This window comes from Varanus komodoensis, unplaced genomic scaffold, assembly GCF_004798865.1.
Source record: "Varanus komodoensis strain SLA01 unplaced genomic scaffold, ASM479886v1 scaffold4, whole genome shotgun sequence".
Taxonomy (NCBI): domain Eukaryota; kingdom Metazoa; phylum Chordata; class Lepidosauria; order Squamata; family Varanidae; genus Varanus; species Varanus komodoensis.
The window spans coordinates 61,150,769-61,171,712 of record NW_025335941.1 but is presented as its reverse complement, the minus strand read 5'-3'; the positions used below and the strand labels follow the sequence as shown (position 1 = coordinate 61,171,712).

General features: G+C 45.8%; 2 protein-coding genes across 5 annotated transcripts in view; one reads left to right on the top strand and one right to left on the bottom strand.

The window, feature by feature from the left end:
• The window catches only part of LOC123029260 (prolylcarboxypeptidase), a 49,598-nt gene extending 36,586 nt beyond the window's left edge, over positions 1 to 13,012 (bottom strand). The window contains exon 1 of one of the 3 annotated variants that reach the window (XM_044441990.1): positions 12,992 to 13,012. Coding sequence is in view for 1 of the 3 variants with exons in the window: in XM_044441989.1 (XP_044297924.1) it covers positions 5,045 to 5,230 (186 nt within the window). In the remaining 2 variants the exon portion in view is untranslated. Of the gene's footprint in view, positions 1 to 5,044; positions 5,256 to 12,991 lie in introns of those variants that run through there. The other 2 variants (XM_044441989.1, XM_044441991.1) reach the window with 2 other exon arrangements.
• On the top strand, positions 8,661 to 18,042 carry DDIAS (DNA damage induced apoptosis suppressor). 2 transcript variants are annotated; one of them, XM_044441988.1, is made up of 5 exons: positions 8,661 to 8,841; positions 9,123 to 9,248; positions 12,859 to 13,020; positions 14,387 to 14,504; positions 15,396 to 18,042. In XM_044441988.1, exons 2-5 carry the CDS (start codon positions 9,139 to 9,141, stop codon positions 17,877 to 17,879), a joined length of 2,874 nt encoding a protein of 957 aa, XP_044297923.1. In that variant the 5' UTR covers positions 8,661 to 8,841; positions 9,123 to 9,138; the 3' UTR covers positions 17,880 to 18,042. The 2 variants fall into 2 exon arrangements, with proteins under 2 accessions (XP_044297923.1, XP_044297922.1); XM_044441987.1 differs by having other exon boundaries at positions 8,661 to 9,248.
• Positions 18,043 to 20,944: the final 2,902 nt, after the last annotated feature.

Sequence of the window (20,944 nt, the reverse complement as noted above, 5' to 3'; positions counted from 1 at the left end):
TCCCTTCTTCCATCTCAAAAGCCTCCAAAACCATGGAGACCAATATTCTAGCTGATATTGGCTCAAAAGGGCAGGACAACCCAGACCAAGGTCTGTCCTGTTTAAAATGCTTCTGCTGGAAAAGCCATACCACCCTCCTGAAACCAGGAGTGACTGCCAGGAGAAGGTGCTTGCCCACCACGGATGTTGTTACCCAGCTCTTCTCAGCATCCCTGGAGTAACATGCAGCCATCAGAATTTCACTCCATTTCTGTTCAGCTGCTCTATAAGCCCTTTTTTCTTAAATGTAAGGGAAGAGGAACTGTATGAAATTGGACCATGGGGTTGGGATACATACCACACCTTCCATACTTATTAGTAAAGCTAATACTCTTATTCAATCCTAAAGGAAATCAGCCCTGACTGTTCTTTAGACCAGATACTGAAGATGAAGCTCAGATACTTTGGCCATCTAATGAGAAGGAAAGACTCATTGGAAAAGACCAGGATGCTGGAAACAATTGAAGGCAAAAGGAGAAGGGGATGGTTGAGGTGGCTGGATGGGGTCACTGGGGAGGCGGGTGTGGCACTGGGTGGACTCCAGGGGATGGTGGAGGACAGGTGAGCCTGAAGGAATGTTGTCCATAGTGTTGCAAGAGGTTGGGCACAACTTTGTGACTGAACAACAACGAATACTCTTACGTATGTCACAATACCGCAAATCTCAAAGCCATCAACCCTTCCTAATGCATGAACCCCATCTGTGCTTCTTTCACATATACAGTGCAGCCTTACATCTTTTAATTCATTGAGTTTATGAGTTATCCTAGAACCAATGCTCTCAGAAGGGCATGTCTTAAAAACAAGCACAATAAAACCAGTGACAGAATGCATTACAATAATGTAAAGGCAGAAACAACTGAAAATTGTTTTAAAGCAAAGCGACTTCATCAAGAGGTTTAAAGCAGCTTAAATATGTAAGTGAATTAAAAATAAATGAACGGCAATTTTTTAAAATGTCCAAAATGGATAGGCAAGAATACTGATTCTTAAGTAGCCAAACTGGCTCCATTTCTTCACAGGAGAGGTGAGAGCAGAACTATAAAACTTGCAGAAGTAATGCAACAGCTTTCAAAAGAAAATCCTGAACAGCTAGCTCACTGAGGCCAGAGTTTACTTAATGGCCATATTATACTGACTATTGCAAACAGAGCACCCCAACAGAAGGTGTGGGTAGCTAACGGGAATACTCAAAGGGACTGTTCCATGCTGCAACATTTTGTTGCAAACCTCACCTGTTATCTATAGCCACTTTGCAGATTAATTTTCTGCACTGAAGGTAACCTCCTCAACAATAGGAGGGGATCTTCCCTTTGGTGCAGTTCTAAGAATTTGATGCTGTGTCACTTCTTTCCCTAATTATGACACATTTTATGTTGATCATTCAGCTAAGCACTTCACTCATGCTAAGCCAGTCCATATTTTCAGAGGGAGAGACCCAGGCCCAACTTTTTACAGCACAAGCCCAAAACAAACATAGTTATGCCCAGTGCAAACCATAATGTCAGGCAGGATGGGTAAAGCAAAGTAAATTAAACCAAGCAAACAGGCAAATTGAAGTAGCTTAAGTTCACCTTTGAAACACTGTTTCCTGAATGGTTTTGCTTATTATCCAGCTCATTTTCTATTAAATGTAAATATACATTATCTACTGTACGTTTTGCATACTTGTTTTAACTTCTTTCTCCTCTATTGTATATTTCTCTTACTTTTCCACAGTCTTTTTAATGCTTATTACTACATAAATGCCTGTGAATTTATGAATGTCTCAAGCCAATTCAGGGCTCAGAAGTTGCCAATTGCAAAGCGAATCAGTTCATTTTCACAAGGGAAACAAAATTGTTTGCTTCAGGCGTGTACATTCACAATCTGACAACTTGATCAGCTTGTTCCCTGCAACTTGGCATACAGAGGAGCTAAGTAGGTATATGGTTAGATAACCTATACCAGTACAATGGAGGAACTTCGTATGATATATAGGATGACATCACCTGGAGCACTGGGCTAAATAAACGTACTTGTGATAATCCTGGTCTTAACTATCAACACATAATGACATTGACTAGAGATTACTGCTGAAAAGTCAGGAGCCACTTACACATTACTGCCAGTGTAATCTGTACTTTTGTGAGTAATCTTGGCTTTGTTACAACAGCCCTGTGGAGCAGGCCAGTATTGCATACTCAAGATATTTAAGTTGTCGAGTCATCTGCTTTTTCATATTTTGCTCTATCAGTCAATTAACACTTTATAGCACAGCCCTATTCATGTTTAATCAAAAAATTTCCATCATGTTCCATGGGGCTTACTCCAAAGCGAGTGCATATGGGAGCTACAAGGAACCTGTAAGCAAAAGCTGACAGATGGAAAGATGACAGACCCAGTGGGTGAAACTTCGCATGTTGGCAGAAGGACATTCGGCTCCATAAGCATCTGGAGAAGATGGTGGTCAACACAGGCTAGGAAACAAGTAGCTATTAGCAACATCATGGTTTTTAAGGCTGTATTTAACATTATATTATGCCTTTATGATTCTTATTCCAGGAAGGCAGTATAAAATACAATTTACTTTGCATTTATATCCCACTTTCTTATTAAACATATCAAGAGCCCAAAGGGACAAAAGCTGCAAGCAGTGGACCAATTTACATACCATGGCAGCACCCTTTCCCACACAGTGACAATTGACATCAAGGTCAACTGCAGAATCGCCAAGGCAAGCTCTGCATACGGCAGACTGCTGACCAAAGTGTGGGACCGCCGTGGAATAAGCCTTGCTACAGAGCTTAAAGTCTACCGAGCAGTAGTCCTAACTACCCTGATGTATGCCAGTGAGACTTGGACTGTACACAGGAGGCATGCTAGGCAACTGAACAACTTCCACACGACTTGCCTCCGCAGACTTTTGAGGATCCGGTGGCAGGACTAGGTGCCAGACACAGAAGTCCTCTCCAGAGCAGGCCTGCCGTCAGTTCACACCCTGCTGATGAAAGCCCAGACGCGCTGGGCGGGCCATGTTGCAAGGATGCCAGACCACCGCATCCCCAAACAGCTCTTCTATGCTGAGCTGTCTCAAGGAAAGCGATCGCACAGGGGACAAAAGAAGCGATACAAAGACACGCTGAAAGCCTCTCTCAAGTCCTTGGTTATCGACCTGCACAAGACCGATCGACATGGCGCACGCAGATCCACCAAGGCTGCCAAACTTCTGAAGCCAGAAGGACAACTGTAGCACAAGAGAAGCGAGCACTCCGTAAAGCCAGAGTTGCAAGCACTGCAACAGTGGTGCCCACACCTCTGCCCGACATGTGGCAGAACACTCCGTGCCCGTAATTGGCCTTATCAGCCACCTGTGGACACACCATGGACAGCTCACAACCCGTTAGATGTCAAGGTCCTCAACGAAAACGATGGGCGATCATCATCATCATCAAGAGCCCTGCTGAATCTGACCATTCTTGTCCTGTGTTCTGTTCACAGCCAAATGTCCAAGGGAAAGTCAGAGCAGTACATGGGAGCAAAAGCACTCTCCTGCCCCTGCTCCCCAGCAACTCATGTGCATAGGCATCCTGCTTCCACACAGCCATCAGGACTTGGAGCTGTCAGTAGCCGCCTCTTGCAAGGTTCTGTCAAATCCCCTTTAAAAGCCATCCAAAGTGGTGTCTGCCACTTCATGCAGTGCCTGGAGGCTTCTGGATAAGGACGAGGCAGGCAAAGCTGCCTTACACCGAGTCAGAACCTTCAAGTCTGTCTACCCAACACTGATGCCGACTGGCAGCAGCTCTCCAGGGATTCGGGAAGAATCCTTTCCTAGCCGTACCTGGGAAATGCTGTGCATTGAACCTGGGGACGTCTGGATGCAAAGAAGGGGCTTTGCCACTGAACTGCAGCCCTTCCTCACAGGAGCTGGTACATGAGTGTAACTGCATCAATAAAAAAATGCACACACATTTCTGAAAATTGCTTCTCATTGCACTGCTCCAGGAGTTTCCTTTTTTTTTTTATGTTTGGGGGGACAGGGTAGTTTGTGACAATCATCCCCATATCAAGTTACAGTGGGCTCGAGTAAACTCTCTGCCACTGGATGATCATTACAGAGGGACCTTATATTACAAAGAACCCAATTTCATGTGTCTGCCGTTGAATCTGAGCCAGCAGGAGGCTGAACCAGAAAGAGATCTTAGGTTGCGGTAGGCAGATCAATGAAAATGTGTGCCCCAGGTGTGATAGTCGCATTGTTCTTACATGCTGTCAAGTCATAATGAGAAAATGAACTGAAGTCAAGTCTGTACTGGTCTTACACATGACCACCCTTCAGTTCTGTGTACCGTTCTGGTCACCACACCTTCAAAAAGAATAGTTGGAAATGGTGCAGAAAAAAGTAACCGAACTGATCAAAGGGTTGTTGCAGCTCCCTTATGGGAAAAAGTGACAACAGCCCTTAGAGAAAGAGGAAGCAAACTAGAGGTGCACAAAGTGATCACGAAGTGGAGAAGAACACGGAGTTTCTCTTCCTCCTCTCTTTATACTATACTTTATACTAGTAACTAGACCCAGTGGGATCGTCCCATGAAACTCAACTGTGGGAGATTCAGGACAGAAAAAAGGACTTCTTCACACAGCACAGAGTCACTTGCTCAAGATGCAGTGCTGGCCACCCCTTGGAGAGCTTTAAAGGGGGTCTGGAGAAAAGCGTGGAGGAGAATGCTAGTGCTACTAGTCCTCATGACCACTGGCTCCCTCCAGTATCAGAGGCAGCGTGCCCGTGCATCCCGGTTGCTGGGGAGCATGGGCAGAAGGGTGCTGCGACAATCCCGGCACGCTCGTGAAATCCTGTGTGCAGCTGGTCGGTCCCTGCGTGAACCCAAGGCTGAGTTGGACGAACCCGCGGTCCGATCGGGGCTCTTCTTGCGTCCTTTGCAATACCTGAGCCCCGCCGAGAAGGCCACCGCGACGTGCCTTCGGAGACGGGCTGCGCTGGGTCCGGAGAGCCGCGTCCTCTTACCTTCTGATCGAAGTAGCAGGTGCGGTACACGTGTGTGCCGGGCACGGGCGCGCTCTCCGGCCAGGACGCCGCGCGGGGCCGAGGGCGCGCGAGGAAGCCCCGGCTGCCGCCGGCCGCCCCGGCCAAGCTGAGCTGCGGCGGCAGCAACACCAGAAGCAGAAGCGGCCCCAGCCGGCGACTGGCCATCGCGAGACACTTCTGCCTCAGCGGCGTCTTCCCCGCCGGCGCAGCGGTCCCCTTTTATAGCTGAGCCTCGGGAGGGCGGGGGAGGGGGCGGGCACGAGAACGCTGTTGGCTCCGCCCATAGCCGGGACAGGTTTCCGAGGAGAGGCAGCGGCTCCGAAGGGGGAAGGTGAGGGGAGAGGCAGTGCGATTGGCCGGCGAGGGGAGGGGGCCCCGTGACTGAAGGGCAAGCGAGCCGACGGGCCCGAGGCGCCCCGTCCCTCCGGCAAGGTGATTGGCGGAGCTCCGTTCTGTCTGAGAGTCGGAGGGGACGGACTGCGAAACGGCGGAGCACTCGGATTGGCTCAGGGGGGGATAAAGGGGCGGGCATTGCGCTGAAGCGGGAAAATGAAGTCGCTCGGCCCCGCAGGGCGCGCGGTGGGGCTCTCGGAATGGCGCTCGTTGATTGGTGCGCGGTGACGGTGTCGTCACTTCCTTATCGCTTGAGGGGGTCGTCGCCGAGGAAAACAGGAGGCTCGAGGCCGAGCTTGGGGCGGTTTGGTGGGAGGCCTCGAAAGGTGGGAATTCAGTCCGTTCTTTCGCCCTTCTGTCGGTTTGCGGCCAGTTCATTTCCTCTTGGCCCCGGTCCCCTGCCCTCTTTACACTCGGGTTGGGCAAACTCGTGGCCCTGCAGATCATCCTTCCCCAGAATGGCGCCCTCCAGATGTGTTGGAATGCAACTCCCATTATCCCCAGTCAGCATAGTCCAGAATATCTAGAGGGTCCTAAGCTGAGGAAGATTGACCCGTATGCTCCTGCATTGCCACTCCCATCAGTCCAAGGCAGCAGAGGAAATTTGGGGGTGATGGGAGTTGTAGTCTAAAATCATATGGAGAGACCACCGGTTGACCATCCCTGCTCTACACATGCCTGTTTCTTCCTCCCTTGACCTGTCAATGGCCCTAGTCAGAGCATGATTCCTTAGTGCTGTCACCTCCTTGCATGTAAGGTTTCTAGTAGAGCAGTGAGGTAAGTTAGGGTGGGGGATAGCAACTTCTATGGACACGAGAAGCTGGCATCGAGGTTTGGCCCTGCTGCGTTTACTGCTTCAGAGTCCCCCTTGCCACTAGCAACTTAAAGCAATTATTCTGAGTTGCAATCCGTTTTTATAAAAGCTTGCTGCCTGTGAATAAGTTTGGCATCAATATGGAACTTCACTTTGCTCGCATTTGGGGTTCTTTTGTTACCCCAAAGCTCAGGCACTGAAAATGCTGCATAAGAAATGTCTTTGTTCTGGCTGAATGGTTCCCCACAACATAAGAATGGATTTCAGGTTTCATCCAATACATTTAATACACGATTTAACCTGCAAGGAGGGATTAAGATGGTTCTGTTTTGCCTTATCAACAGGACATTGACTTTGCAACTGTGTCAGAAGGGCCTATGGATCTTATGTTAAGTCTTACTCAGTAAAAAAAAGTTTCATTTTAGATGCCATATCTCTTTAATAAGAACTTGTCTAATCTGGCTAACTGTTGAAAGTTTCCTTCCCTCCATGTTTGTGTAATACTTGGTGGTTGCTTCTCTTAGGGTGGAGGTTATTCTGTGTATTTGCTTTTAATATTTACTGATGCACATGTTCTTTAAAACTAATTACCTGCCATATGGAATTTATCACAAGGACTATATGAATGGATTTTTCATGTATTAATATTTACCTGGGTGCCTTAGGATTTGAATACAGGTCTCTACCACATTCTGTCTACTTCACCAGACTGGCTTTTTAAAACAGCTGCATACAAAAACAGAACACCACCAAGTGACTTCCTAGTTTAGCATTTTACCTTTTAGAAAAGTTCCCTCAAAGTGCCACCCAGTTTTTGTGTCAGTCTTACATATTTATTAATCCCAAATGACTGCCAAATCACCCTAAAGTTCCTCATGATGTGTGGAAAATTAGGCTGTGTTATGACTTCCTCATAAGTCCTAGATTTATGTTGCTGCATCTCCAAGCTTTCTATTGTGACTGGTGCAGCTGCTGGAACCAGCAGTCCATAGCATTTGTTTTATAATCAGTTCTGCTCTTGACCTGCGACTAATCCTGTGGTACTTTTCACTGTTGTGCAGTTCTGGGTTGACATGCTTGATGTGCAGTTTTCAGTTTTATTTCCATAATCTTTATTTTCCATAATCTTTCAGGGCAAAAGAGGTGCTAAACACTAGATCAGCATACACTGTAATCCACTGACTTCTGATTGTTGGCAGAAATGGATGAAGGTGCTTCTACAGAATTTATGAAGGGTGAAATCCTCCCCATGTTTAATTATTTGGCAAGTCTGCTTTGAAGCTGGAGAATTGTGGGTTGGCTGCAGCTCCCTCTATAAATATGTACTTCACAGAGGCTTGGATAGGATGCTTGTTGGTGCAGACACCAAAGAGAAAAACAATAACAAAGTATACCTTAAGGGCAAACATGCTCATTGTGTCCTTTTTCCTCTCTTTTTGCCAGAGATGAGAGCCCACTCCTATCAGGTGGAATGAAGTATCCATCTAATAGTAATCCTTGTTGTTCTTTTGCATCTGACTAACCCACCCTGTCCTTTGGGCGAAAAGAGGAAAGGCACAGGTGAAAAAAGAAAGGGCATATAGTGTAACATGCAAAAGTAAGAATTTGGGGGAAAGAGGCAACATGAGTAAAACAGATTAGGAGAAACTCCCTTGATAAATGTTCTAACTTTACAGAGAGATGATGTTTGGAGAGAGAATCTCTGGTATAGTTAAAAATTGGGCATTATTTTTATGCCTGCCTGATGAATTTGCATAGTACAATTGCTGAAAATTTAGATTACCCCAAAGAGCAATGAAAATACTTAGAAAGCAGATATTAAGGCCAACTGTTGTCTATGTGTTTTATTACTGCAGAGACCCTTCGTAACACCTTTTTTGTATTTTTGAAATGCAGGTGTTAATCTTGTTTTTCTTCAACAAACAGGCCACCGAGGCATTAGCAAATCATGTGGACAAGTACACACAATGTCAATTTGTTAACTCCATCAATTTGTTAAATGAGCACCCAAGAGCAAACTTGTAGGGCAGTGTTTTCCCAGCTTAAGGCCTGCTCTTTATTCCTCTAATTTTTAAATTGGAGGATTCATCTTGGGAGGAAAAAACAGTGTTGTTTTTTTCAGAAAGCTTTTGGATTAATTCTTATTGTTAATCCCTCTGCTGTCAGTGGAGTGCACCACCTATGTTTAACAGCCTGTATTTGGAAGGAGATAAGTGCTAAGCTGCAACAGGCAGCCATATATAAAGCTACGCATTGGTATTGTGCAGCTGCATGAGCTACTCACACCCGAGACAAAGATGTGGCAAATTGGCTGGTACCCACTAGAGGCTGGCTGGAAGGAAGTACATCAAGAGCAATGAATCATGAAGAGCTATCTGTGGTTGTTTGATCTCTCCCTTTAATGGTTTTCATTCACTTGTCTTTTTGTCGCAGATTAGCAGTTCTTCTGTGTCGTATGCTTTGGGAATTAACACATTGGAGCATGGCAGCTTTTCCAAATAAGTTTTGGGTGTTGATTTTCCAGTCAGCTGAAGACTGCTTCACATGATTCTCAAGAAATTTGCCTACGGTAAGCCTCCAGGAAAGGCCATAATAAATGAATGGGTATAAATTTTGTACCTGCATCGCATAGCATATTCTTGGCAAACATACCTCAGTGTGCCTACACCTTATTATAAAAACTGTCTCCTTCAGACATGTTGATACTCATGCAAATCTACATGGTGGTACACCACAGCAAGTGCCTTCCTTCCATGTTGCATCAAGGACAAAATATGTCTCAAGTTTAAAAATGTTTCTGATTGTGGGAAACCTGGTAAGTCTAACAATGTCATGGGTGTCTTTTTGTAGCTTGCCCTGGGACCACATGAATGGCAGACATCTCCTGACTGCTTCTGTAATTTCTGTTCAGAACTCTAACTTTGTATTTCCTTCGTGTCAAAACTGCTTTTCCAAGCTATACCTAGATCTTAAAAGGTATGTTCAGTCCAGAGCACTGCTCCACTCCAAAAGTTCTTGATGGCTTTGACCAGATATAATACAGTACCATATAGCACAATCACAGGCAGGGGGAGATACGACAGTGGAGAATCGATTGGCCCTCAAAGGAAAAGCAGGGACAGATGTTTAATTGCAGTCCCCCGTTCTGGTCTCCAGCCCATTGATATGTGGTAATCATGCCAGCCTATCCTCTGGCCTGGTGGTGCTGTTGAATGTCGGGTCAGTACATAATGAGAACTTAAGTCAGCCATAACCTTGTTGTGGATGAGGGTGCCAGCCCAGCACCTGAGCAGGCAAGGCAGATGAGATAGTCCTTTCCCAGCTTCGTCTCCACAGGTACTTGGTCCAGCACCAACATTGCCTTGAGGGCCAGGGATGGGGAAACGTGGTAGTTCATAGGAGTTCCATCTCCCTCACTCGGCTCCTTGTCCACTTGAGTCCAGCTCTTGGGTGTTTGTGCCTTGCATTGGGCAAATCAGGACAGAGTTGGGACTCTCCCCCTGCGGCTCAGCAGTCTCCCCCCTGTGAGCTGGGAGAGGTCGTTTCTGACCTGGTGTTGCAGACCCCCAGCCTCTCAGTCCTGGGGGATCTCAACTTCCATGCTGAGGCAATCTAGTCTGGGGTGGTTCAGGATTACATGGCAGCCATGGGGCTGTTTCAAAATGTCACCTGCCCAACTCATGAAAGGGGAACATTCTGGGTCTGGTTTTCTTGACTGGGTGGGAAGGTGGTGGTCTGGTGGTCTCTTTAACCCCTTTGTCATGGTCAGATCATTTCCTCATGAGGCTTGAATTCTCAGCCCTTTTCCCCTCTGTGGGGGTGGGGGACCGTTATGTGAGTCTGCTGCCCCCAGAGATTGATGTGTCCAGATGGATTCATGAAAGCTCTGGGTGAGTGTCTGCTTGACATGGTTGGTGCTCCTGCCAAAGCCCCGGTTGCCCTGTGGAACACAGAGAAGGGCCAGGTAATCAACACAAGCCTGCCCAGCGTCTTGATGTATGGTGGAGCTGAGGCAATGAGGCAAGCCAGTAAACAGCCAGCACATGAGTAGGGATAAAACTTGGGATGAATCTCGACAAACACGTCTTAGCGCTCATTATCGAGCCTATTCCCCGGTGATCAAGGCAACAAAGAAGCGTTTTTACACCTGCTAGATTGCATCCTCAGAACTCCAAAAAGCGGAGCTTTTCCAGGTGGTTCGGGGCCTTTTACAAGCTGACCCCAAAAAAAACCTGCTGAACCCTGTGAATGCTGTGAAGAGTTTGCCCAGCATTTCAAGGACAAAATCGCCTGTCTCCACCCCAACTTGGATGCCACAGTTACCGTAGTCCTGCCTTTGGAGGTGCCTGGTGTACCATCTGGTCCATCTTTGCTGAATGGGTTCCTGCCTTTGCGGCCGGATGACGCGGCCTAGCCTGGCTTACCACTTGCTCGTTTGATCCTTGCCCATCTTGGCTTATTGGAAGATCTAGGGAGGGGATCTGCACCTCAAGATCGAAGCAGATAGGTTCCTTAAGGCTGTTCTGTGTTCACTTCCAACCTTACACGCTTTAGATGCTACCCATCCCACCTCCTGTGGGCACAACAGTATAGAATACCTGTGCTGGGCCACAGCTGCAGTGCGAGGGAATGACTGCGACCTGCCGGGCAACAAAAGTGAGCCATCAGGGTCCAGGATTCATGCCACTAAAGCTGACACAGTATTGCAACCTCATACAGAAGTTCTTCTTTGTTGAACATGGAATTAGCTGGAGGAGGAACACTATGGACTTGACTGGAAATCACTTTTTATATGGCATCCTGATGACACTTTGGCTACCATGAAGCAAGTAATATGGGTGCAATGCTACATCTTTCACAATCACTTCCAGCAATAATGAGATTACTCATAATAATTGATGATCCTCCCATTGGAAGGCAAGATCAATTAAATTTAATGAAGGCTAAAATTAGGCCTAATACACTGATAGTCCTGTTTGTTTGGGATGCTGATTAACTCAATTAAAATTAATAGCATTATCTTGAAAAAGGCAGGGCAGGGCTGTGAGCAAGAGTGTAGTGAGCCAGAACCTGGAACCAGCTGGTAGTAAGGATCAAAAAGTAAGGCAGAAGTACAGGCAAAATTATGAGACAAGATCAAGGAGCCAGGCAGAACTCAGGGTTGGCCTGCCAATTGGAATTGGAGGGCAGACCAGGAGGCAGGATGTACGAGGAAGCCAGGGCCAAAGCTTAACCAATCTCCAGGAAGTACTGGAGTCAGGAAGACTGACTCGCTTGAAGAACGCTTAACTAGAGCAAGAGGATTGTGTACTTGTATTTCTACCCAGGAGTATCCAATTCCCAATCTTTATTAATTTTATTTTATTTATCTGTCTGGGTATGATCCGTTCAGGGCTTGAAAGTGCTTCATTGAGCTATGACTTGCACTCCAGTAGTTCGCCACACGGGGGAGCAACAAGCAGCCAGTAGTTCCTGGCTCGAGAATTTGGGTTCACACAATCTTATGCTACAACGATTCTCCTAATGTGAAATTGCCTAATTATTTCATTCATTTACCCTCCACTGAGAGTGGCGTAGGATTATTCTTATTAATCCTGTTAGAGGTGTTTAATCCAAGGTAGGGTACATCTCTGGTACCAATTTACAGTTCCAATTTGGGATATAACAAGCACATGCAGACTGTATAATTACGGTGGTCCTTTTTCCCCTTTTGTCCCTACAGCTGTAAAGATTCCTAACCAGACAGTAAGCCTCATGCACAGAATTAATCTCTAGCAGTTCTCCCTAAAGAAATTAAACTGTGCCTGTGTTGCACATGGACACAAGAAAGCACTCTTTCCTTAATTGCCTCCAAATTCAAAATTGAGCTGAGAATTAAATCCAGATTTCCTGTTTCCAAACCAACAAAAGTGGGTTTCTCTTGCTGTTTCTGATTCTGATTTCTGTTTAGAGCACCGTCCAGCGTGGCCACCCATAACCCTCCGAACACAGGATTCCTGCCAAGGCAGGAGGATTCTGGAGGCCAGGATTGCCTCTGCACTTCCATCACTCACCAGGACATGGAAGCAGCTGGTTTTGGCTATTTGAGTGTTTCACTCCAGCCTGTAAAGAGAATGGGCTGAGGCACTTTGAGGCTCCCTTGCATCCCTGCAGAACCTCCCTCTTTTTCCCCTTGCTCCACAGGACACTTCCTCACTCCAGCTGTTGCTGCTTAGCCGCACTTGCAACTGTGGAGCAGCAGCCAGCACAGAAAAATGCATAGTGGGAAAAAGCAGAGAGAGCCCCAGTTCCAACCTCAAAGCACTTTTCTGAGGATGGAGCTGGAGCCCTGCATTTTCCTATGGCTGTCCAGGCGGTATCTTCTACCTGGTGTCTTTTTCTAAGGCAGCAATCCTAAGCACACTGAACAGGAGGGGAGTTAGTCTCATGAGACTCATTGGAACTTATTTCTGAACAGATATGCTTAGGATTGCATTGTAAATTAGTAAGATGGCAAATGATTTGTAAATGTTTGCTGTGAGACTCGTACGTGTTTGTAATACATGTAAGTATTCAGTAACTTTGTTATCTTTTTCTTAAAATACAGGTACAGTTGCCTAAAATGTGGGTGCTCAGGTGACACAAAGGAAGCAAACTATAGATACCGACTTTCCTTGGAAGTAGCTGACATTCGGAATGTGTTTGAGGTGACAGTATTTGGAAGCTGTTTGGATACTTACTTTGGAATCACAGCAAAGGGCCTGCAGAGGTAAAGAATGAAAATGAAATGAGTTTGCTGGAATGAATAAGCTCTCTCCCCCAGTACTACCCAGTCCATATGTGATTTAATTATCTCTCTATAAACAGTTGTGGTGTGGTTTGCTGCCTAGATACCAAGTGGGTATGTATTAATAGGAGCAATTAAATCTGTGCAGTTATACAATTTGAACGGTCAGCAAAACCAATATATTCCAGCGGGAAAGAATGCTGGACTTGAATCTGAAAAATCTGGATTCAAATGCTGTGTTGAACCTTGGATTTATTAGATGACCCAGAGAAATAATTATTCCCTAAGTCTAGCTTCCATTTGTTAGAAATTAGAATCATGTTCAGTGAACATAATTACCTGTATATTTTTTAAAAATCAGGTTTTTCGCTCTGAGACTACCAATGCTATAACAAATGTTACAAATGAAGAATACTAAAATACACTGGTTTGTTCCTGTACATAATATTGCCTACTTAATTTAAATTAATTTTGTAGGGATCGAAAATCTTGATTGCTGTTAGTATTATGAAGCTGAAAATGATCTTTAAGAGGAAAAGAGAGATTCTCAGGTACAATAACTGATACTAACTTAGGTCCCAGTTATAGCCTGAGGTCACACAATCAGTCTGAACCTTTGAAACCTGTCTGAATGGGAGGCTGCCCAGAAACTATATTAGCCGCTCTGTGTTCTTTGCGGGGAGAAGGAGGTGCAGATTTTTTAAAAACCCAAATTAATTGTCTTACTGAAGCACATTCATGTGATCTCATCCTGTTCTCCCATGGTATTCCTTTAAGATACCGAGGTCTCATCACTGCAGTGATGGTAGAAGCATCAACTGCAGAATTCTCCCTCCTGTGCAACTTGTAAGGCACTAGGCAGGGTGCCGTCCTACTCCATGGCAGCCCCCACTGCATGTATTATATGGATCCCAAGCCCCATCAGGCTACTTCTTCAGTTCATGTAACCTAAGCCTCTGCCTCGCTTTTCAGTGTACTAAGTTTCCTAGCACTGAATCTGACTATTCGTTCATCCAGCACTGTCCTATCCATTATTATTATCAATATCCTTATTATTACGTTACATTTATGTCCCTCCTTTTTTCCTTTTGCAAAGAACACAAGGGGCCTCACCTTCTCCGCTTCTCACGGTAATGATCTTGGCCCAAAGTCATCCAGTGGGTTTCCTGACCAAGTGGGGGCTAGAACCCAGATCTCCTGAGATCCAGTCGAGCACTTTTAACCACTACACCACTTCAGCTCTCAATTCATAATACAATGTGTAGCAATTCTTAGATCTGTTACCTCATTCCAGCTGTCAGGAACAGGCCATTGTTCAGTCATTTAAGGTTCAATATTGTTTATCAAGGTACATTGAAGAATTGAACCAAGAAGCCGGACAATCGGACAGGGATGGAACTCCTGCAGTGGTATTTGAAGCAGTTGAAATCTGCTTCGTTGGGAAGAAATTCATATTTGGAGTTAAGGTAACTCATTTCCCCTTGGTATATTTCTTTTAAGGAGACAAAATAATACCCTTTTGTTGGATGTGGCTTCAGTAAATATTTATGCAGGTTTCTGAGCAACATCAGGCTCTCAGTCATTGTTGCCAGTTGTCCAATCAGCTTGGTGAAGTGCCATGTAAATGGAAAGGTTGCTTAATCTTGAACCAGTTGCAAGATTGTCGTTGCCTGTTTTATGACTGCAGTCCTTTTCCACCATTATATTTAAGTGCTAGACTGTCAGCCACAGGTGATGAAGCATTCCTTGCAGGCAACTGACTGGCCTGGCAGAAGAGGGACAGAGCATTCCATCCCTCCTCTGTTCCTAGCATAGAAATCAAGCAAACCGCGAGAGGAGAGAAGTCCAGTTCTCTGTGTTCAACATAAAAAATCACTGCACTGCTTTAGGAGGAATGGAGCTCTCTGTTCAGTCTTTGCCAGCCACAGAAGGGTAGTAATGCTTGTGACTTATTTACCAGACTGCCTGTTCTACAATAATAGCTGCATTCACACACCACACTAAACCACACTTTGGTATAAGATGAAGGAGCTGCACTCTTGTCTTGGGCAAAAGGACCTTTCCCTCTCTTCTTTCTCCCATGTGGCTGGGAAGACTTCAGAAGCCTGATCATACTTTGTCATGCCATCTATTTTGACAAATTCTGGTTAATGTCAACTCACAATAAAGATACTGAAGCTGGCTTGTTTAAAACTCATATTCAAAATTGAGTTCTGCTGTTAATCAGAAACAGTTCAGTGGGTTGAAGTGAGGGCAAAAGGCAGAATTCAAAGCCTAGACTTTCTGGAAGTCTTGGGTAAAACTCCTAGGGTGCAGAAGTAACTTCTTGTAAGGCATAATAGTTTGCTTTCTTACAGAATTCTGCCAAGCCAGATGATGCCACCTCCTTGCAAAATGACTTCCGAAATGCCAGAGCTTTCACAGCCTGTCAGATGCTTATACCAGATTCTGAGCTGGTGGGCTACACTGTCATCCAGTTGCTTCAGCAGCATCGATGTTCTAGTTTCAAGCGCAGTCCCAGGAGTATTTGGCCTCCAGATCTCTTCATGGCTTTCGGTCAGTCAAGTGCAGAGCTCAGTAGCTTGCCCAGTTCTGCAGGCTTGGGTATGGTTCCTTTAAGTCCCATAAGTAGACTTCCTGGTCTGTCCCCTCTGTCATTTGGGCTGACTTCCTTTTCACTCACTACAGAAACATCAGCAGATCCTACAGATCTAAATTCAAACAAGACTGCTTATGAAAAGCAAAACTGGGGAGAGAGTCCCTATTCACTGGATAGCCAATCTACCTCTAACCCCCGGGACCATAACCTGATAATCAATAAGAAAAATGAATGGGAAATGAGGAAGTGTCACTTGTATACTCTTCAGTGGGACCATGCCACTGCAAAGAGTGAACCACCAAGCTGTTCCTTCTCAGGAAGAAAAGACTCTAACTCATTGCAATGCCCCCCAGAATTAGAGGAGAAAGACTCTTCCAGCAAAATTGACATCCAGCATCACTATGGTCTGGAAAAATCATGGAATTCTTTGCCTCTGCAGAGAAACACTTCTCTCTGTCCCCTTCCTTTATCTTCCAGTCACACAACAGCAGATGCTCTTTGGGATGAACTGCCATCTTCTGAAAGTTTAAATGAATTCATCGCCAGAATCGAGAATGACAAGGCCATGGTGCAGCCACTGAAGGCTAATGCTTGCCAGCATTTTCCCAATAATGGGGTTGATGAGTTCTGTCAACATTTTGACCAGTCTTCTAAGTCAGGCATTTTCAGTGGCAGTTTCAAGGCTGGGAGGACGGATGCGAAGTTGCAGAAGCAAGCTGAAAAGGTGGAAATGGGCAAAAGAAACATTCTCGCCATTCAACAAGTAAATTTGTTTTCACGCGTAAGTAGTGGAAAATCTCACCAGGAAGCTGTTTTTAATTCTTCATCCAAGGAAGCAAATGAGAAATTTAAGGATCTATCCAGCCAGCACCCAGTTGTCTTGCCTCACTCTTCTCCAGCTGGAGTTAAACCTTGTCATGCGAGGGAAAGTTGTCAGTCAACCAAGGAAGGAGTTGACCAAGATGTTAGTAGTGCCAGGAATCTCCATTCCTCTGCCATTTGTCTCCCCAGTATATCTACAAATGCCCACTCAAACTGTAGACGTAATGGTGATTTAGCCATCACTGATCTCACAAACATCCAGGAACAGCGTTGCTCCCCAACAGTCTCTGAAAAGTTAGTTGAAGCTTGTGAGGGAGAGAGAGAACTGATCCCAAAGGTGCAAAAATATAATTTTCGAGTAAGTAACGTCAGCAGTTTGCCACAGGACTGTCCCATGGATAGTTACAATGCTTCAGCAGATCTCTTTGATGTCGGGCCCAGGGGGACAGAAGACACTGTAGGAAATTTGAACTTGTCCCAAACATTTTTGGCACAGGAGCATAGACTGACCCCAAAGTGTACAGCATCTGGATCCATGCCAGGTGAGCTAGATGCTTGCTGGAATACTCACTATAGATTATCCTCATGCAGTATGGTCACTGATCTCAACCAAAAACCTAGCACTCCGGTTGACAGTTCAATATCTAATGTGGAGTACAGTCTTTTGGGTACCCTGGGCTTTGTACCAAATTCCCAGTCCACTCCCTGTACCAGAACCTGTCAACAAGTAAGGCTGTCTAGGAGGAAAGAATCCAATCTCCATGAAATGCCACTGAACCAATTACCTTGGATCAGTGCCAAATGCAAAAGAGTCAGTTCTTCCTTGAAAAACCCCCTCTCAAAACATCTGGTCAGCATGTTCCTGCAATCCAGAAGGTCAAGCAGTGTAAACTCTGCTTCTGCAGATGCAGCTGATCCTCAGCAGCTTATCAATGGCTGCCCAGCCCTGCAGCTTTCTGAAAATGATGGTGAAGAGTGGATTTCCCCCTCACAGAAGAAATGGATACAGCCACTAGGAAAGAAGTTGAAGAGGAGGAGGAACCTGCTGTGGAACAATCCTGACTCCCAGATCTCAGAGTGTTCTCCTTCTGAAAACTTACTGAAGTATGGAATTCCAAGTTGTTCTATCAGATCAGAAGGGGTAGCAATTACTCCTAAAAGGCAAGGTCCAGGTGAGGTTAGAATTGGGAGCCAGCCCATTCATGAATGTAGTGCAAATCTCAACCAGCCAATGAAAGAATCCGCTGGTTTTTGTGCCGTTGCAGATGGAGACAGGTTGCATCTGTCTTCCACACGTCAACCCATGCCTGATGCTCCAAACTGGTCTCCAGAACTGTTTTCAGATAATTGCCAGCTTCCTGACGGGGGGCTGTTCGCACAGATCCACCCACTTGAATGCAAACTTTCTTTTGAAACATGATCTTCCCATTTGCCCCTTCTACATCATTTCACTAGTTAAATATTTTTCTTGAAGTGACGGGAATGGGAAAGGGCTCATTTTTCCTCTAAAAAAATATATGAATGCATATTGTTTGTATCCCTTTTGGCACTTTTAAACAATGAATTACGTCTTGAGCATTAAATGGCCATCTCCATTTGTGGACTTTTATTAATAGCCTTGATACGTAAAGCTGCTTTGTTGCCCTATATGCACATTACTCACAGAACTAGAGCGGGTAAACACTACCATTGACCCAGCCATCCTGCGCTAAGAACGCTCAACTCCACTTATAAGCTGAGAGCTTTTCCTTTGACACCCAAACGGTGCATCCTGCTTGTAGTCATGTTGGCAAAAGATACTCACTGCCCTGTTGGAAACTTTACAGGACTGGTGTACCAGGCTTCAGCCTTACACACATTGGAGTGAGCCCCACTGGACTCAGTGGGACACACTTCTGAGCAGGTATGCATACTCTGTTCAACAAAAGTTTCTCTGCAGCCTGATCCTTTTCATGGTTTCTTGAAAATAAGACTCTCCATGTTCAATAAGCCTCACTCCCATCAAACTGCATGTTGATTTGTGCCTGATAAGCCACTTCCTCTAGTAGAGCGAGGCCCCAGTTTGCGTGACAATCTGCATCTGAAAACTAGTGCAGTGCTTACGGTTCCAGGAGTTACAACGTTCCACCCAGCATGGTTCTCCGTGTTGTTGTTGTTGTTGTTGTTGTTTTTAGTTGCAAAGTCATGTCCAACTCATCACGAACCCATGGACAACATTCCTCCAGGCCTTCTGCACCATCCCCCGGAGTCCACCCAAGCTCAGGCCAACTGCTTCAGTGACTCCATCCAGCCACCTCATCCTCTTCCATCCCCTTCTCCTTTTCCCTTCATTTGTCCCCAGCATCAGGCTCTTCTCCAGGGAGTCCTTCCTTCTCAATAGGTGGCCAAAGTATTTGAGTGTCATCTTCAGTACCTGGCCTTCTAAAGAGCAGTCAGGGCTGATCTCCTCTAGGACTGACAGGTTTGATCACCTTGCTGTCCAAGGGACTCGCAGGAGTCTCCGCCAGCACCACAATCACATTACTGATCACCTAGTTTAAGGTATGGAAAGGGGAAGGAGAGGCTCGCAGACTATGAACTGTCATTCCATCAAGGAACCCACGGGCTTGAATTTGGAGCAGCTAAACAGCTGTCATGGATAGGGCATTTTGGGGGGTTTTCCTTCATAGAGTCACCGTAAGTCGGAGACGACACGATGGCACGCAGCCGCTTCCTTTCCACCTGCGGAAGAGCCCTTGGGACAGCTCCTGGCTGGTGGATGGAGGTGGCCGTGGGGCTGTGCGGGCAGGCATTAGCGTATTGCTGTGGAGCAGAGCCTGTGTCTTGCATTAACGCGCACCCCTGCACATCTTGAGCTCCATCCCAGCAAATGGTGACACCCCTCGCCCTTCTGACAAAGAGTTCAGGATAAGATTTGCGGGTTTGCCACCTCACCCCACTCCATTTTATCTTCAACAACCACGTGAGGTAGGTTAGGGAGAGAGAGTGTGACCAGCTCATGGTCATCCGCTAGGCCTTTTGGAGCCAAACACTCGGAGCGCTTTGACTCTTAGGCAGCATAAGAACATAATCAAAACTGAGCCAGTATCCCAGATTAGCTTTTCCAATCCACAGGCACAGATAAAGCTGCAATCCTTCCGTATTTTAAAGATGTGATATCACTGCTATTAGCGTGCATTTGCTCCAGTCTGTATTTTATGTAGTTCAGAATCTGAACTACATAGTGTCCAGTGCTCTTAAAAAAGAAGCCAGAAGTGGGCTTAAATGCACTTGCTCTCTCTCACACACACACCAGCAGAGTATCAAGACCACTTTGTAAAGTATTTGCCTAATCATTTTGATTCTGCCACTACCAAATTTCCCTCTAAAATTAAACTTTAACCCTTGCCCAAATCCAAAATCACAGTCTTGTATACAAAAAAGAAGGGTATAACACTCTGATCCGCGTGGAAACAGCAGGCACAGGGCTAATCTTAAAAATAAAATTAAAAAATCATACAGAAAGGAAGTTGTCCTACAGCTTCCAGCATTTCCCAGCCATCATGCCTGGCTGGGGAGTGCTGGGAACTGCAGGACTTCTCATGCCCAGGACTGAGCCCCAAGGAAGATGTGACAGAGGCGTGCACGAAGCTTTTCCGTTGGTGGTGCTCGGAGCTGCCCTGTCGTAAAGCAGCGTGTGGCATTAGCAGCTCTGATCACAGATTCTCGCTGCAGAAGCACTGCACAGGTGAGGCTCTGCCCGTGGTACCTGGGCCACGTGGGCCTTTCCTGTGGCCCCCTTAGAAGCTCTAAGTGGCCCCATGCCAGGAGTGGGTGGGGCTGTGGGTAAAGGGGCAGCACCAAGCAAAATTGCGCCAAAGTAGAGAAGGCACCCACATATTTTAGACCAGCTTTGCTCAACCTGGTGCCTTTTAGACCAGTTTGAACTGCAACACCCAGAATACCCAGTAAATGGCCCTGCTGAATGGGAATTCTGGGAGTTGTGGTCCAAATGACTCTGAAGGCCACTAGGCTGGGGAAGGCTGTTTTAGACTAAACCTCTTATAACCAGTAGCAGAGGGTTAAGAGTCATTTCAACATTTTAGAACAAAGCACCCCAAGGCCAAGAAAGAGCCAAGTGATGTGTGGTTGGAAAAGAAGGGGTGCTCTTCTGGGGAGCATGAAGGACCAGTCTTGGCCTGGGACTCCTCCACACCTCAGTGTAATCCATACCATTTATTTATTTCACATAGCTTGCATCTAGGTGGTCTTTGAGAGGCAGTAAGCCTTGTCTGCATTATTTGAGTTATATCACTTCAGACTGTTGTTGGGGGGCTGATGTGATCAGCTCTTTATACAAAAGTTCGTGTGTGTCTAGAAAGCACTGGGTCTTGATGAAAAAGAGAATGCTAGAGCATAGTTTTCTGGGTGAAGGAATATTTATACAAAAACAAAATGACAGAAGCTTTAGTTGTAGGAGGATGTACTTACCATCTGTAGTGGTGT

Coding starts and splice junctions, on each gene's coding strand:
- DDIAS (XM_044441987.1), top strand. CDS start 9,064: ATGTTTCTGATTGTGGGAAACCTGGTAAGTCTAACAATGTCATGGGTG. Junction 9,249..12,858: donor CTATACCTAGATCTTAAAAG/GTATGTTCAGTC, acceptor CTTAAAATACAG/GTACAGTTGCCTAAAATGTG. Junction 14,505..15,395: donor AATTCATATTTGGAGTTAAG/GTAACTCATTTC, acceptor GCTTTCTTACAG/AATTCTGCCAAGCCAGATGA.